General features: G+C 40.9%; 1 protein-coding gene across 1 annotated transcript in view; it reads left to right on the top strand.

Moving 5' to 3' along the window:
- srrm3 (serine/arginine repetitive matrix 3) overlaps positions 1-18,526 on the top strand; it is a 115,661-nt gene that overhangs the window by 61,210 nt on the left and 35,925 nt on the right. The window contains exons 3-5 of the mRNA XM_077222596.1: positions 2,891-2,992; positions 14,510-14,635; positions 17,820-17,897. Coding sequence (XP_077078711.1) covers positions 2,891-2,992; positions 14,510-14,635; positions 17,820-17,897 — 306 coding nt within the window. The remainder of the gene's footprint in view (positions 1-2,890; positions 2,993-14,509; positions 14,636-17,819; positions 17,898-18,526) is intronic.

The following is an 18,526-nucleotide window of genomic DNA, read 5'->3' on the forward strand; positions in this document are numbered from 1 at the left end:
TACACCACACACTGATACACACATGATACACCACACACTGATACACACATAATACACCACACACTGATACACACATAATACACAACACACTGATACACACATAATCCACCACACACTGATACACACATAATACACAACACACTGATACACACATGATACACCACACACTGATACACACATAATCCACCACACACTGATACACACATAATCCACCACACACTGATACACACATAATACACCACACACTGATACACACATGATACACCACACACTGATACACACATAATCCACCACACACTGATACACACATAATACACCACACACTGATACACACATAATCCGCCACACACTGATACACACATAATCCACCACACACTGATACACACATAATCCACCACACACTGATACACACATAATACACCACACACTGATACACACATTATCCACCACACACTGATACACACATAATCCACCACACACTGATACACACATAATCCACCACACACTGATACACACATAATCCACCACACACTGATGCACACATAATCCACCACACACTGATACACCACACACTGATACACACATAATCCACCACACACTGATACACACATAATCCACCACACACTGATACACACATAATACACCACACACTGATACACACATAATACACCACACACTGATACACACATAATACACCACACACTGATACACACATTATCCACCACACACTGATACACACATAATACACCACACACTGATACACACATTATCCACCACACACTGATACACACATAATACACCACACACTGATACACACATAATCCACCACACACTGATACACACATTATCCACCACACACTGATACACACATTATCCACCACACACTGATACACACATAATACACCACACACTGATACACACATAATACACCACACACTGATACACACATAATACACCACACACTGATACACACATAATACACCACACACTGATACACACATAATCCACCACACACTGATACACACATAATCCACCACACACTGATACACACATAATCCACCACACACTGATACACACATAATACACCACACACTGATACACACATAATACACCACACACTGATACACACATAATCCACCACACACTGATACACACATTATCCACCACACACTGATACACACATAATCCACCACACACTGATACACACATAATACACCACACACTGATACACACATAATACACCACACACTGATACACACATAATCCACCACACACTGATACACACATAATACACCACACACTGATACACACATAATCCACCACACACTGATACACACATTATCCACCACACACTGATACACACATAATACACCACACACTGATACACACATAATACACCACACACTGATACACACATAATACACCACACACTGATACACACATAATACATAAAACTCAAGACTTTCGGAATAGTTTATATCGTAAGCATCTTGATTCTTCCAAATCCTTTCCGTTAAAAGATATAATCTGTTACTATAAAGATAAAGTTAATACTTCAATGAATTTCATTGTTCATTTTTTTTATTTTGTTTGGGAAATGTTTTATTCACAAGCAGAAATTCTCTAAATCGCTTTCTACTTTCCCACACTTCTTAATTGAAATTGATGCATTCCTTAAATCTCTGAGGTTGATTAAGAACAAGAAAAATGACAGATTCTTGAAATATTATGATGATTTTCTTTTTGGTAATACCACAGACGCATAGTGTTTCCTCTATATATGTTTTTATTTTAAGTTATTTTTTTTTTGTATTTTTTTTTGTATTTGGTAGTTTCATTCCTGTAGAAGTTCTATCTGTTCTATCCTTTATGTATGCTTATTGTTTGATACACAATCAATAAAAAAAGTCCACCACACACTGATTTCTGCATTGAGACATTGATGGGATACTGTATAAAGAGAGTTAGTCCAGTCCAGGCGCCCCCTGCAGGGAACACACACACACACACACACACACACACACACACACACACACACACACACACACACACACACACACACACACACACACACACACACACACACACACACACTATGGTAATCTTGTTTCCTGATGGATTCACTCTGGAGAAAATGAGAATGGCCAGTTTAATATCCACACGGTTGGCGGGTCTGAATGTTTTCATGCTGTGTTTATTTACACATTTCCAGCACATCTCTGACAGACGCAAGATTAAAACTACACTATTACATTTTCTGAAGAGAGGTGAGCGACCCATGCAAACGTTTTCCTGGGTCGTTACTGGCAAAGTTACTTTAGTCAACCAAAGCTAAAACCATTCAAAAAAATCGTAACTTTGAAAAAATATATATTTTGAAATATTTTATATATTTACTGTATATAAACTTGTTGCCAATATGGCATTCATCATTTTTATTTAGTTTAACCTGTAACACTTTACAATAAGGTCTCATTTGTTAGCATGAGTTATTGCATTTACTAACATGACATTACATAACAATAGACTATTTTTTACTATTAAACTATTTTAACAATTTATTACTATTTGAATATATAAAATAATTTTATATGTTAACTTTAGTTAGTAAAGATGTTCATATTCATGTTAGTTCATAGTCTATTAATTAATGTAAACAGATACAATTTTTAATGTTAAAATGCATGAACTGTAGGAGTGTTGTTCATTATTAGTTTATTGTAAACTAACGTAACTAGTGTTAGTTAACAAATGAAACGTTATTGTGTGTTCAGTTTAACTTGATGTACTAAAATAACTGAAATACAAATGAACAAACACTCCAGTAATGTGTTTTATTGAGGATTTTTATTGTTGTGTTTTAACGGATCGTCCTCTCTTTATTCTGTAGATATTCTGAAGAAGAAATCCGGCAAAAAGTGGAAACGTTTCGGCAGATGCTGATGGAGAAAGAGGGTGTGATAACTCGAGAAGGCTTGCACCCGCGTCCACCGTGAGTCAAACACACACACACACACACACACACACACACACACACACACACACACACACACACACACACACACACACACACACACACACACACACACACACACACACACACACACTGATGTTTGCAAACGATTGATCCGCTCTGATCTTATTTTCCACATGTAATTGAATAAAGTGTGTTCCCTTACGAAGGGAACTCAACGATGCGTCCATCGACGCCATGGGAACGCCCCCAGCGTGACTGCGTCTGAAGCATCTATGTCAACTAGTCCAATGGAAAGAATGAGCGTCACGGGCGGGTGACGTCATGACCAGGAATTGATAAAAGCACATCCGGTGCAAACCGGCATTAGCTTCTGTTGCCTCAGCAAGCGATCTGTGTTATACTGTCTCTGTCTATTTATTGTTGTCTGTTGCAATTTATTCGGAAACGTTATGGCGAAACAAGTGTACAAGCAGTGTGTTCCTCCCTGCCCGCGTTATTTAACGGGTGGGGACACACACGAGCTTTGTGTCATTTGTTTGGGAGTGGAGCATGCGGTCTCAGCCTTCGAGGGGGCTGAGTGTCAACACTGTGAAATGCTACCGCTCCGCATGCTCCGCTCTCGCCTGTCACTCTTTGATGTAAAGAGTGGGCAGGCTCGCGATCCTCAGGGATCAGGACCCGCGTCTGCCGAGGCGGCGCGGAGAATGCATTCCTGGGGATCGCAAAAGGATCTTTCGGAGGGGTTGGAGACGGGTCCGCGGGCCTTTTCTCCTTCCTTACCCGGAAGATCCAGCGCTCTCCCCCCGGTGTCGGAAGCACGCACTGCGGTTTCTTCCGCCCGGGGAGAGAGCCCTCCATTACTTCTATGCTCTTCCTCCGAGGAGGTCGATGTTATGAGTATGGAGAGTGAAAGCACACACATGGGGGAAAGAGATTCACAATTTATTTCCCCAGCATATGATGAGCTGGTGGATGTTATGTCACGGGCTGTAGAGAAATTAAATATTGAATGGCCATCTGAGAATAAAGGCGCTCGTCCTAAAAGTAAATTAGATGAGCGCTTTTTATCTTCCACGACATTATCTCCACCACGAGGGCTTCCCTTTTTTCCCGATCTTCATAATGAAATATCGAAATCGTGGAATAAACCTTACTCTTCACGACTTTTTAGCCCTCAAGTTAACACTTATTCGAGAATAAGAGGGCTAAAAGAGTATGGTTATGAGGCGATGCCCCAGGCGGAACAGAATTTAGCCAGCTATCTTTCGCCTGGTCCCGCATCGTCCCTGAAAGCCTCAGCTTTGCCCACTAGACCGCTTAAAGCCACCTCGGTTTTAGTGGGCAAAGCTTATACGGCAGCAGGTCAAGCTGGAGCATGTCTGCACACAATGGCAGTGCTTCAGGCTTATCAAGCTGACCTGCTGGGGGATCTGGATAGTAGTGAGGGAATTTCTCATGACGATATTCGAGAACTTCGTCGGGCTACCGATCTTTCTCTCAGGGCTACTAAGGAGACCGCCAGAGCAATTGGGCGGTCTATGGCAGCCTTGGTAGCTACTGAGAGACATTTATGGTTAAATCTGTCAGAGATTAAAGAAAAAGATCGAGCTTTTTTATTAGATGCTCCGCTTGAACCTTCTGGTCTCTTCGGCGACGCAGTCCACGCGGTCGTCGAGAGATTTCAGGAGTCTAAAAAACAAGCTGACGCTTTTAAAAAGTTTATCCCTCGCCGTGTCCAGCCCCCTGGGGCTGCTGGGCGTGAGCAGCCCCAGCCGTCGAGCTCATCATATCGTGTGCATCAGAAAGAGAGTGTTGCATCTCGTGCACCTCCACGTAGAGACTGGAGACAGATGCAACCCTCTCAACCGAAGTCTTCTAAGTCGAAGCCGGATCTGAGGACCGTTCTTCAGGCGAAGAAGACTTCGGTTAAAAAAAAAAAGGTCCTGATGTTCACGCATCAGGCCTGTGAGGACAGCCCCGACCGAAGTGGAGCGGTGTACACCTCATTTTACGGTGCCCGTTCCATTTCGGGGTCCTCACGAGACCGTTCTGCCAACCCTGCCACCCTCGGTGCTTCAGGGCGCAGCGGTCTCCAGCGAGTCGCTGATGCTATGCTGCGGCACAGCATCGGTTTCGCGCCCTCTGAGGGGGGCCTTAGAGCGGCCAGTTCAGGTAGTTCCTGCCATTATGTTTCAGGCTCCGGAATTGGCTGTCTCGATAACACCAGAGACCAGCCTCGAGAGGCTGGTTCCCTTAGTAAATTTTCTGGCAGCGTGGAAGCTTCTGCCGAATATTTCTCATTGGGTCCTGCAGATTGTAGAGAAAGGATACAGAATCCAGTTTGGTTCTCGTCCTCCTCGTTACAACGGGGTGCTGCCCACAGTGGTGCATCCCGAGCAGGCTCTGGTAATGGAGCAAGAGGTAAAGGCCCTGTTAGCAAAGGAAGCTATAGAACAGGTGTACTCACCCGACAGAGAGTCGGGTTTTTACAGCCGTTATTTCATTGTTCCAAAAAAGGATGGGGGGTTGCGTCCCATTTTAGATCTTCGTCTGTTGAATCGTTCAGTACAGAAACTCAAGTTCAAGATGCTGACACTCAAACAGATCGCGACTCAAATCAGATCCAAGGACTGGTTTGTCACGATAGATCTGAAGGACGCCTACTTCCATATCTCCATCCTCCCTCAGCACAGGAAGTTCCTAAGGTTTTCTTTCGGGGGCAAAGAATACCAATATCGGGTTCTTCCTTTCGGTCTAGCTTTATCACCCCGCACGTTCACGAAATGCGTGGATGCAGCTCTAGCCCCTCTCAGGCTTCAGGGCATACGTATTCTGAACTACATCGACGACTGGCTGGTTCTGGCGGAATCAGAGTAGTCGGCGGTTCGGCACCGAGGTGTCGTTCTCGCTCATATGCAGATGTTGGGGTTGAGGCTCAACGCCAAGAAGAGTGTTCTTTCTCCAGTACAGAGAACCACTTTCCTTGGTGTGGTATGGGATTCAGTGACGATGCGGGCCACTCTATCGCCCGTTCGTGTAGCTGCTATCCTGACAGCCACCAAAGAGCTAAAGCTAGGCCAGTCACGCACTGTGAAACAGTTCGAGAGACTGTTGGGTCTCTTGGCGGCAGCGTCCAACGTGATTCCTTTTGGCCTGCTGTACATGAGACCTTTACAGTGGTGGCTAAGGACCAGAGGGTTCTCCCCGAGGGGAAACCCACTTCGTATGATCAAGGTCACGCGGCGGTGCCTTCGTGCCTTAATTATATGGAGGAAACATTGGTTCTTAACCCAGGGTCCGGTATTGGGAGCTCTTTGCCATCGTGTTACGATCTCGACAGATGCTTCCCTCACCGGCTGGGGAGCGGTAATGGAAGGCCGCTCTGTTCAGGGTCTGTGGAAAAGTCATCATCTTTCGTGGCACATCAATTGCCTGGAGATGATGGCTGTCTTCAATGCGTTGAGACAGTTTCTCCCAGACCTGAGGGGCCATCATGTGCTTGTACGAACAGACAACACATCAGTGGTCTCTTATCTGAACCGTCAGGGGGGTCTGCGGTCGCGTCCGCTCTGCAAACTGGCGCACCAGATCCTCCTGTGGTCTCTGGGGAAGGTACTCTCCCTGAGGGCAGTGTATATTCCTGGGGACCAGAATGTGGGGGCAGACATCCTGTCGAGGCAGGAGCTGAGGCCAGGGGATTGGAGACTCCACCCCGAGGCGGTGGAGAAAATTTGGGAGTTTTACGGCCAAGCAGAGGTGGATCTGTTTGCGTCTCAGCACACGACGCACTGTCCACTTTGGTTCTCCCTTACTCACCCAGCCCCCCTGGGGCTGGATGCTATGGTGCAGACGTGGCCGAGGCTACGTCTGTACGCATTTCCCCCTGTTGCTCTGCTCCCAGGAGTTCTGGAACGAGTCCGCCAGTACGGAATAAGCCTACTGCTTGTAGCACCACGCTGGCCGAGTCGGATCTGGTTTGCGGACCTGATCCATCTCTTAGACGGTCCTCCCTTGGAGATCCCGATCAGGAGAGACCTTCTGTCTCAGGCCGGGGGCACAATATTTCACCCTCGGCCAGAGATTTGGAACCTGTGGGTTTGGCCTCTGAGGGGGCCCAACTCATAGAGAGTGGTCTCTCAGCTGAGGCTGCTGAGACCATCCTAAGCTCCAGAGCTCCAGCTACTAGGAAACTATATGCGCTGAAATGGAAAGTTTTTTCTGTATGGTGTCACCGACATCAGTGGGATCCGGTTAACTGTTCTGTGAACACAGTACTCGAGTTCTTGCAGGAGCGCTTTACGTCAGGTTTATGTCCTTCCACACTTAAGGTTTACGTGGCGGCCATTGCGGCTTACCACGCCCTGGTTGGGGGTACATCGTTGGGTCGAGACCCCCTGATTACACGTTTCCTTCGTGGCACACTGAGGCTGAGGCCTGCAACTCGCACTAGGGTGCCAGCTTGGGATTTGGCATTAGTACTAGAAGGCCTGTCTAGGGCTCCATTCGAGCCCTTAGATTCGGTTTCAGAGAAATTTCTTACCCTTAAGACTATCTTTCTGCTAGCTATTTCGTCCCTTAAGAGAGTTGGAGACCTTCAGGCCCTTTCGGTTTCCCCCACTTGCCTTGAGTTTGCACCGGGGATGGTCAAGGCATTCTTATATCCAAAACAGGGATACGTCCCTAAGGTGCCGACCTTGATTCCGAGGCCTATCGTGCTGCAGGCTTTCTGTCCTCCTCCTTTTACATCTGCGGACCAGGAAAGGCTGAACCTCTTGTGTCCAGTGCGAGCACTGGATACTTATGTTCATCGGACATCTTCTATGAGGAAGTCCGACCAGTTATTTATTTGCTTTGGATCACCTAAGAAGGGTCTTCCTGCTTCTAAACAGACGGTTAGCAAGTGGATAGTCGAGGCTATTTCACTTGCATACGAGTACTCTGACCATCCGTGTCCCTTGGTGGTCAGAGCTCACTCAACGAGGGGTATGGCGGCCTCTAAAGCCTTGTTATTTGGGGTTTCCCTCCAAGACGTTTGTGATGCGGCAGGCTGGTCCTCACCGCTCACATTCGTCAGGTTTTACAGTTTGGACCTGGATGCTGCCCCAGGTTCTCAGGTGCTTAGTGCTTAGTTACAACAGACTGACACTCAGGTACTTGGAATTCTGGCGCTTTGGGTATTCTCGTTCCCATGGCGTCGATGGACGCATCGTTGAGTTCCCTTCGTAAGGGAACGTCTCAGGTTACTATTGTAACCATAGTTCCCTGAGAACAGGGAACGAGACGATGCGTCACCCTGCCATACTTCCTGCATCCCTGTGATCGGCTTGCTTCGGCAATTTTCGAAGCTAATGCCGGTTTGCACCGGATGTGCTTTTATCAATTCCTGGTCATGACGTCACCCGCCCGTGACGCTCATTCTTTCCATTGGACTAGTTGACATAGATGCTTCAGACGCAGTCACGCTGGGGGCGTTCCCATGGCGTCGATGGACGCATCGTCTCGTTCCCTGTTCTCAGGGAACTATGGTTACAATAGTAACCTGAGACGTTTCCTGTAGAGACAGTATCATAAAGCGTTTCTGTGTGACACTGTATTACTGTGATCAATGATAATGCAGACCAGCAATGACAGGACACATCCATAACGGTGATATCGCATGGGTCATATATAAATGTACATTAAATACAATTACTAAAACTGGAAAAACCCTAATCAATTTATAAAACCATTTAGCTAAATATTTCTATAGAAAAACACAAAGTTAAGTTCTACACAGGGATTCAAATGGATCGTCTTTTCTTTCTGATTCATTTGCATTGTATGAACTCTCTGAACGAACTGATTCACTAAATGAATCTGACTCCCTAACACTCCCTAACACTACGTGCAATACAAACTGTTGCCTTCAAGTGCCTACTAGTTTAGAAATCAAAATTACAAAACGCATACAGAATTTTCATATTTCTTTCACATATCGATAAACACTGTTTTATTTTAGCTCTGGTGCATCAAAATTATGCGCATTAGATGCGTATTTTATAATCTCATGCTGCCATAGAGAATAAACTGGCATAATGAGAAGTATTTGAAGTCATAATCTTGGTTTACATGTCGAGTCATGTTGAAATATACTGCATGTTTAAAAATAAAAGGTGGTCTTTTGCTGCATGAGTGTTTGTTTCATAAACACACATATATATAAATAGACAGATCGCTTGTTTGCCCTAGTGAACGACAAGATCCAAAGTGATTACAAAACTAGTACAAAGGTATAAAAGTGTCAGAATGTTCAAGTATGAAATTAATCAATTACAAATAACTGCAGCTCTAACATTCTCAGATATACAGGGATTTTCTTGAATGAAATATTTATGCTCTTCACATTAACACAAGGTGAGACAGGTTTTTGATGATGTCACATGATATTTTTTATTTTTTTATTTCAACCATGTCATGTAGTTGGGAAAAGTCATGCAAAGGAAAAAAAAAACAGAAGATCATTTTAGAAATAGTGATTTTGCACTTTAAAACAATAATGCAATTTTTGATTTATTCATACAGGCTACAAAAAATCATATTGGATTTACCTTTTGTTGCTGTCAGATGATCTATCTTACACTGTTGTGTCAGCTCAAACCGTGGCATTTAGATGTAAAGTCATGCAAAGAAATAAATAAAAGATACAGTGATTTCCAGAATAAAAGACTCAGCTTGCACGTGTACACCAGCTAAGGCAGCTTTTTGATGTATTCATATACAAAACATTCAGATTTGTCTTGCCTTTTATTTCTGTCACATGGTGTTCATTTCCAGGTGATGGCTTAAACCATGGCATTTAGATGGAAAGAGTCATACAAGGAAAAAGAAACTGTGAAGATGTTCAGAAAAACAATGGTTTTCCATGATAAAATGATTCATGCTTCAGTTTAAAACACACACAAAGTTAATACAATTTTTTTTTTCAAAATTACCATTGTGGCAGCTCAAGTCATGGCATGTAGTTAGAAAAATGAATGCAAAGAAAGGAAAAGAGAAGAACATGTTCAGAAATGCACTGATTAACATGTTAACAAGTTATTACTGCATTTTGTATGTATTCAGATACCAAACCTTCAGATTGTACTTGCCTTTTTTGCTGTCGCGTGATCTTTCTTACAGGTTTATCATTGTGACGGCTCAAACAATGTCGTGTAGATGGAAAGAGTAATGCAAAGAAAAAAAAAACAAGATCATGTTTGGAATTTTACAGTGATTTTGCACTTTAAACAGGATTAATACAGTTTTATGATGTACTTAAAACATCAAGATTGGACTTGCCTTTTGTTGCTGTCAGATGATTTATTTTCCCACATCATTGTGGCGGATCAAACCATGCAGATGGAAAGAGTCATGCAAAGAAATAAATAGAAGAACATGTTCAAAGTTTTGATTTTTAATCATTTTCTTTTTAATCTTAACTTACCTCCATGTAATGCCTCATAAAGTAGTGTTTACTAGTGCAGCGCTGCTTTGTGTACAGCCGTTACCAGGGAAACGGTTCTATTTCTGCTGTTCCTAAGCGCCACCTACTGTTAGAGAGTGGATTAGAGAATGTCTATCCACCTTATTCATTACAGTTTTTTACTACACAGTAATACTTACACATTTCCTAAACACAGTTAGCACTACATCCGTCTGTTGTAAGCTATACTATTAACACATTTCTTGTTGCTTTAACACAAAATGCATACAATTAACACAAATTTAAAATGCTTGAACTTCTTTAACACACAAGCTCAAACAAGACCAAAACTATGGATTTTTACTGGCAAATTTACCAATGCTTTAACAGATAACACCATGTTCTAAACCTAACATTACAGGCTAAAGTCAAGTAAACAGCTGTTTATATTGTGAATTGAAACACAAAGATATCCCGTATATTTTATTCAATTGTTACTGAAAAACAGCTGATTAAATTATGCAAATATATATACATTTATTTTTATTTATTTTATTTATTGCAGCAATTTTTTCATTACAGTAACCGTACATTATAAAGCACTCTGAGGTGAATTTCTGCAGCAAAAGACCTAAACCCAACAAAACAAACATGTAGAGAGGCTTCAAAAGAAACTGCAGTGCGAAACACAATCTATGATCAATACAATATACTGTGTGTTGTATAAGGGCAGACCTGACACATATAAAATAATGCAGTTTATGTAATTCCATCTGATGTTCGTGTTTTTATGACATTGTGCTATGATCGACGAAATCTTCCTGTTGGACGAGAACATATGTTAGTGTTTTTAGAGACATGTTTGCAGTGTTTTGGTAGACATAGTGTATTGTTGCTAGTGTATGATTGTATTTTGAAAATTAGTGTTGGAGTTTAGTTTACAATGTGAGCATGAAATTAACTGTTTTGCCAATTGTGTGTTGTAGGTGTGTTGGTGCGATAAGAGCTTAGGAAATGTGTGAAAAGTATTGAAATAATTGTCATAGCGATTGTAAAAAACTGTAAATAGTATGCTTGTATATAACAATTCATATTTCTAAAGTAGCATTTCTGACTTTTCTGCCTGGAGTTTAAGATGGCGCTGTTGTGAATAGCTATAGCAAAAAAGATTACTTGGCCTCAAAAATGATTCGCGCACACTTGGTCCATGACCACTGTCTTAATAGCCTAATAAATTAGTCTTAGTAGCTACCTCACGTCTTTACTTGTAATTGGTTTCCAGGGCGAGAAAATGCTTAACATGAAATCGATTTGTTTCCTCAGTCGCTGTTTGTAAAGATTGCACGTCATACATTTACTAAAAAAAACTATCTTCTTCTGACGAGTAGCCTATTTCTTAAATGCCAGCAGACTTTCCACACACAACTCACTATGACTAACGTTAATTTCCCACAATAATTACGTGATGAATTTACTATTTAAATAGCATATTTCATAAAGGCTGCTGATATAGCTGGTTTACAACTAAGGATTTAACAATGCGAAATTTTGTCAAAAAATCTAACCGGCTAGCTGTGGCTATTTAATGTTTTACAGAATGAATACGTTACCCCTCACACTTCCATATCACTGTATCTTGAACAGTGAAACTAGCTTGCAACTTGTTAAAAATACAGGCACATATTCATATTAACTTACCATAAAACACTGTCCGCTCTGAGTGGCGTCATCCTCGAGTCCAAAGTGAAGAATCCAGAAAGTTCAGCAAAGAATGAATCAGTGATAAACCAGCTGCTGGGTCAAAATAACCCAACCAGCTGTTTATTTGTGAATGACCCCCTTACAACTCATTTGACCCAGCATAAGCAACAAAATGGCGTAAATTTTCTGGCGTAAATTTTCGGATTCATTAAAATGTTCGTATTTTCCAAATGTTAGTTGGCACGAAAGAAATCTACACCTAAATAGTGCGCTTAACATCCGAACGTGTTGCTCATTAATAAGGCTGCATTTTAATTCACCTTAATCAGGTACATATTTACACATGATTTTCAAAAAAAAATATTATATATAGTAAATGCATACGTTTTTTCTTTTTACTTTTATTATGAGAGCCAGTAATAGCATCTGCAAACGGAACACTTTAATCAAATAATTAATTGCTTTCAATAGGGCTGGGCAAACTAATAGCCCCTTAATTGTTACGGTAATTGTTTCCTATAAAATGGCCAAAATCAGGCATAACAAGAAACATTTACGATGGCTGATATAGCGCTTTTGCTAGATTTGGCAGATAGAGCGCTGCGCACAAGGCGTATTTTCAGAGAAATTTTCAATTTCTGGATCTGAGAAATTTTTCTTTTTCATGCGCTTTTGAGAAGACACGTTGAAAATCCTTCGTTTTGTGTCATAATATGATGCCCATATATAGTTGTCAGTCGGATTTAATGGGAGGGATTTATGGTAATTTAGAATGAGCGTGCGAGCGCGTCCCATTTACGACTGATTGTAATTAATTGACGCACACACACATTTCACGATCACATCTGACGGTTTCGAAGTATTTGTGAATCAGGAGATGAGTTTTCGGAAAGGTCTCTTTACGCGCAAATCACTCATATATTTACTCGTACATTTGCGAATGTTTCATGAATGAGACCCAATGTGTTTACAGTACCTCAAACAACCCAGCATTCTGACCCAGCACAATCAACCCAAAAATTTGTTTACAGAAACAACCCAGCATTTTTTTGAGTGTAGCTTGTTGGTGCCGGTCCTCTATCAGGCGCAGGAGAGGATCATGATTTAACACTCTCTACTGATCACGAATGACCCAGTGTTAATGCCGTAGCTCAACCCCGAGTAAACCTCTGTGACCGTACATAACCTCCTTCACCCGCAGACTCCGGTCTAATAAAAATGCTATTCTATACACTATAACTCAGAGCCATTGAGACATTATTACAGAGGCCCTGAAGGGACATGGTGAAGAAAATAAATACGAGATGGGAGGAATAAATATTTGGCAATGCTTTTGCGTTCACACACACGTCTCTCAGGGGAATGCAAAACATTTGCGAGAGAACGCACAAGCATTTTTCCTTCCGTCTCATATTTATTTTTATTTTCACATGATGGTGGCAAAAAAAATTAGATGGAAGGGAAAAATAATTCCCTTCCATCTCATATTTTTTATATAGGGGCTCCGTACATTATAAATCCATCTACATTCTGTTGTATAATAGTACTCTAATATTCATAATCATATTATAATAAATACATTATAATCATCTACAGAACATTTCTGCCCTTCACAGAACCCTAATGTTGATGTTTAACTTTTCTGTTCCTTCATATGGACTATTATTTTGTCATTTACAACCCTTCTGTTGTATCATAGTACTCTAATACTACTGTAACACACACACACACACACACACACACACACACACACACACACACACACACACACACACACACACACACACACACACACACACACACACACACACACACACACACACACACACACACACACACACACACACACACACATTATTCTGTCTGTTTACACTTTTGCAGAAGCAGGATGTTGACATTTTCCACTGCGATGAAGAAGCTGATAATTACAGCTTTAGATGAGATCACTTTTAGTAGTGAAATGCTAATTCACACACATGTTACGAAGGATAATGAGTATACGACTTTATAGTGAAGGAAAGAGATTATAAAAATTCAGTGTGACAGAAAAACAGGTCTGTTAGTATCTTGCTCATTATCACATTGTATTGTCACCTTTATTCTGTTTCTGAGAAATAATTGTTTCCTATGTGTTTTAGAAGTTATTGGTGGGGTAAATACATAGGAAAATGTTATTGCTCTTTCATAGCTCAACTTTGTCTCAGATGTTTCTTTTAATTCTCTTAGGAAAAATAAAAATGATTGAAGTGTTGACATGCATTATCGTATACAGTTATAAATTGAAGACTTTAGAATTAGAGACTCTTCTCTACAGGAGTCAAATAGGTCATGGAGTTTTGATAGCTCATTACTGCATCACGACCTTTGACCTTTCCCTCCTGCATGCACAGGGTCAGGCTGCTTCCCCACGGGGATGAAGATCATGTGGAAGACGCTGCATACACTGACGGCTATGAGCAACACTACGAGTGGGATGGAGAATATTATGAGCAAAATTCTGCCTATGATGAATCCAGGTAAAATAAGAGAGAATCACATACACACACACTGATAGAATCACACACACACACACACACACACACACTGAGAGAATCACATACACTCACACTGAGAGAATCACAGACAAACACACACTGAGAGAATCACCTACACACACACACACTGAGAGAATCACACACACACACACACACACACACACTGAGAGAATCACATACACACACACTGAGAGAATCACACACTCACACACTGAGAGAATCAACTACACACACACACTGAGAGAATCACACACTCACACACTGAGGGAATCACCTACACACACACTGAGAGAATCACATACACTCACACACTAAGAGAATCACATACACACACACAAGGAGAGAATCACACACAAACTGAGAGAATCCCACACACACACACTGAGAGAATCACACACACACACACTGAGAGAATCACATACACACACACTGAGAGAATCACATACACACACACTGAGAGAATCACACACACACACACTGAGAGAATCACACACACACACACACTGAGAGAATCACACACACACACACACTGAGAGAATCACACACACACACACTGAGAGAATCACATACACACACACTGAGAGAATCACACACACTGAGAGAATCACAAACACTGAGAGAATCACAAACACTGAGAGAATCACACACACTGAGAGAATCACACACACACACACTGAGAGAATCACACACACACACACTGAGAGAATCACATACACACACACTGAGAGAATCACACACACTGAGAGAATCACAAACACTGAGAGAATCACAAACACTGAGAGAATCACACACACTGAGAGAATCACACACACACACACTGAGAGAATCACACACACACACACTGAGAGAATCACATACACACACACTGAGAGAATCACACACACTGAGAGAATCACACACACTGAGAGAATCACATACACACACTGAGAGAATCACACACACTGAGAGAATCACACACACTGAGAGAATCACACACACTGAGAGAATCACAAACACTGAGAGCATCACACACACTGAGAGAATCACACACACACACACTGAGAGAATCACACACACACACACACTGAGAGAATCACATACACACACTGAGAGAATCACAAACACTGAGAGAATCACACACACTGAGAGAATCACAAACACTGAGAGAATCACAAACACTGAGAGAATCACACACACTGAGAGAATCACAAACACTGAGAGAATCACAAACACTGAGAGAATCACAAACACTGAGAGAATCACACACACTGAGATAATCACACACACTGAGAGAATCACAAACACTGAGAGAATCACAAACACTGAGAGAATCACACACACTGAGAGAATCACAAACACTGAGAGAATCACACACACTGAGAGAATCACACACACTGAGAGAATCACAAACACTGAGAGAATCACACACACTGAGAGAATCACACACACTGAGAGAATCACAAACACTGAGAGAATCACACACACTGAGAGAATCACAAACACTGAGAGAATCACACACACTGAGAGAATCACACACACTGAGAGAATCACAAACACTGAGAGAATCACAAACACTGAGAGAATCACACACACACACACTGAGAGAATCACACACACACACACTGAGAGAATCACATTCACACACACTGAGAGAATCACAAACACTGAGAGAATCACACACACTGAGAGAATCACAAACACTGAGAGAATCACACACACTGAGAGAATCACAAACACTGAGAGAATCACACACACTGAGATAATCACACACACTGAGAGAATCACAAACACTGAGAGAATCACACACACTGAGAGAATCACACACACTGAGAGAATCACAAACACTGAGAGAATCACACACACTGAGAGAATCACAAACACTGAGAGAATCACAAACACTGAGAGAATCACACACACTGAGAGAATCACACACACTGAGAGAATCACACACACTGAGAGAATCACAAACACTGAGAGAATCACACACACTGAGAGAATCACACACACTGAGAGAATCACAAACACTGAGAGAATCACACACACTGAGAGAATCACACACACTGAGAGAATCACAAACACTGAGAGAATCACAAACACTGAGAGAATCACACACACTGAGAGAATCACACACACTGAGAGAATCACACACACTGAGAGAATCACACACACTGAGAGAATAACAAACACTGAGAGAATCACAAACACTGAGAGAATCACACACACTGAGAGAATCACACACACTGAGAGAATCACACACACTGAGAGAATCACAAACACTGAGAGAATCACACACACTGAGAGAATCACAAACACTGAGAGAATCACACACACTGAGAGAATCACACACACTGAGAGAATCACAAACACTGAGAGAATCACAAACACTGAGAGAATCACACACACTGAGAGAATCACACACACTGAGAGAATCACACACACTGAGAGAATCACACACACTGAGAGAATCACACACACTGAGAGAATCACACACACTGAGAGAATCACACACACTGAGAGAATCACACACACTGAGAGAGATTCTTGTGGAGGATATTACTGTATTAAGCATCATTGATCCTTCACTTACTAGTGTTTTGCAGAACGTCCTGTAGAAATGAACTGGAGATGCATGTGAACATCTTCATATTTAGTAAAAGATGCTCCTAAAGTGATACTGATGGATTAAATATGATTATTAGTATTAAGAATATGCTAACACTTTAGGGTCCAATTTCTTAATATTAATAGCTGCTTATTATCATGCGTATTACTGGGATATTGGCTGTTTATTAGTACTTATAAAGCACGTATTAATGTCTTATTCTTATAATGATCATATTCTACATCCCTTAGTCTTACAATACCTAAACTTAACAATAACCTCACTAACTATTATAAGTAGTAATTATGAGTTTATTGAGGCAAAAGTTGTAGTTAATAGTGAGAATTGGACCCTAATCTAAAGTGTGATCAAAAATATTAATAAAAATGTCCTTAATTTTCCTCAATAAATACATATGCACTATAAAGCAAAAGAACTAGATTGCAGATAGATTAGATATACCAGCTTTCCAAAAAAAATAACAACGTAACATAATTACTTATATTAAGAGTAACCCAATGGGAAATGTTAATAGCATTACCCAGCACTGCATTTTTTCCTCTGCTCCATTGTCTTCCACACTAGATCCAAAAGGAAATCCAGCAGTTCACCTTCTCCTCGGCCAAAGAAGAGGAAAAAGAAGAAGGCAAGAAGACACAGCCGGTCAGTTTGATTTCTGGCTTCATATTTTAAAGCATCATATTGTAAAGCATCATATTGTAAAGCATCATTTTAAAGTATCATATTTTAAAGCATCATATTGTAAAGCATCATTTTAAAGCATCATATTGTAAAGCATCATATTGTAAAGCATCATATTTTAAAGCATCATATTGTAAAGCATCACATTGTAAAGCATCATATTTTAAAGCACCATATTGTAAAGCATCATATTTCAAAGCATAACATTGCAAAGCATCATATTTTAAAGCATCATTTTAAAGCATCATGTTTAAAGCATCATATTTTAAAGCATCATATTTTAAAGCATCATATTGTAAAGCATCATTTTTAAAGCATCATATTTTAAAGCATCATATTTTAAAGCATCATATTGTAAAGCATCATTTTTAAAGCATCATATTTTAAAGCATCATATTTTAAAGCATCATATTTTAAAGCATCATATTGTAAAGCATCATATTGTAAAGCATCATATTGTAAAGCATCATATTTTAAAGCATCATTTAAAGCATCATATTGTAAAGTATCATATTTTAAAGCATCATATTGTAAAGCATCATATTGTAAAGCATCATATTGTAAAGCATCACATTATAAAGCATCATATT

Source organism: Siphateles boraxobius, unplaced genomic scaffold (assembly GCF_051911475.1).
Source record: "Siphateles boraxobius isolate OS27281-9 unplaced genomic scaffold, OSU_SipBor_1 120, whole genome shotgun sequence".
NCBI lineage: Eukaryota > Metazoa > Chordata > Actinopteri > Cypriniformes > Leuciscidae > Siphateles > Siphateles boraxobius.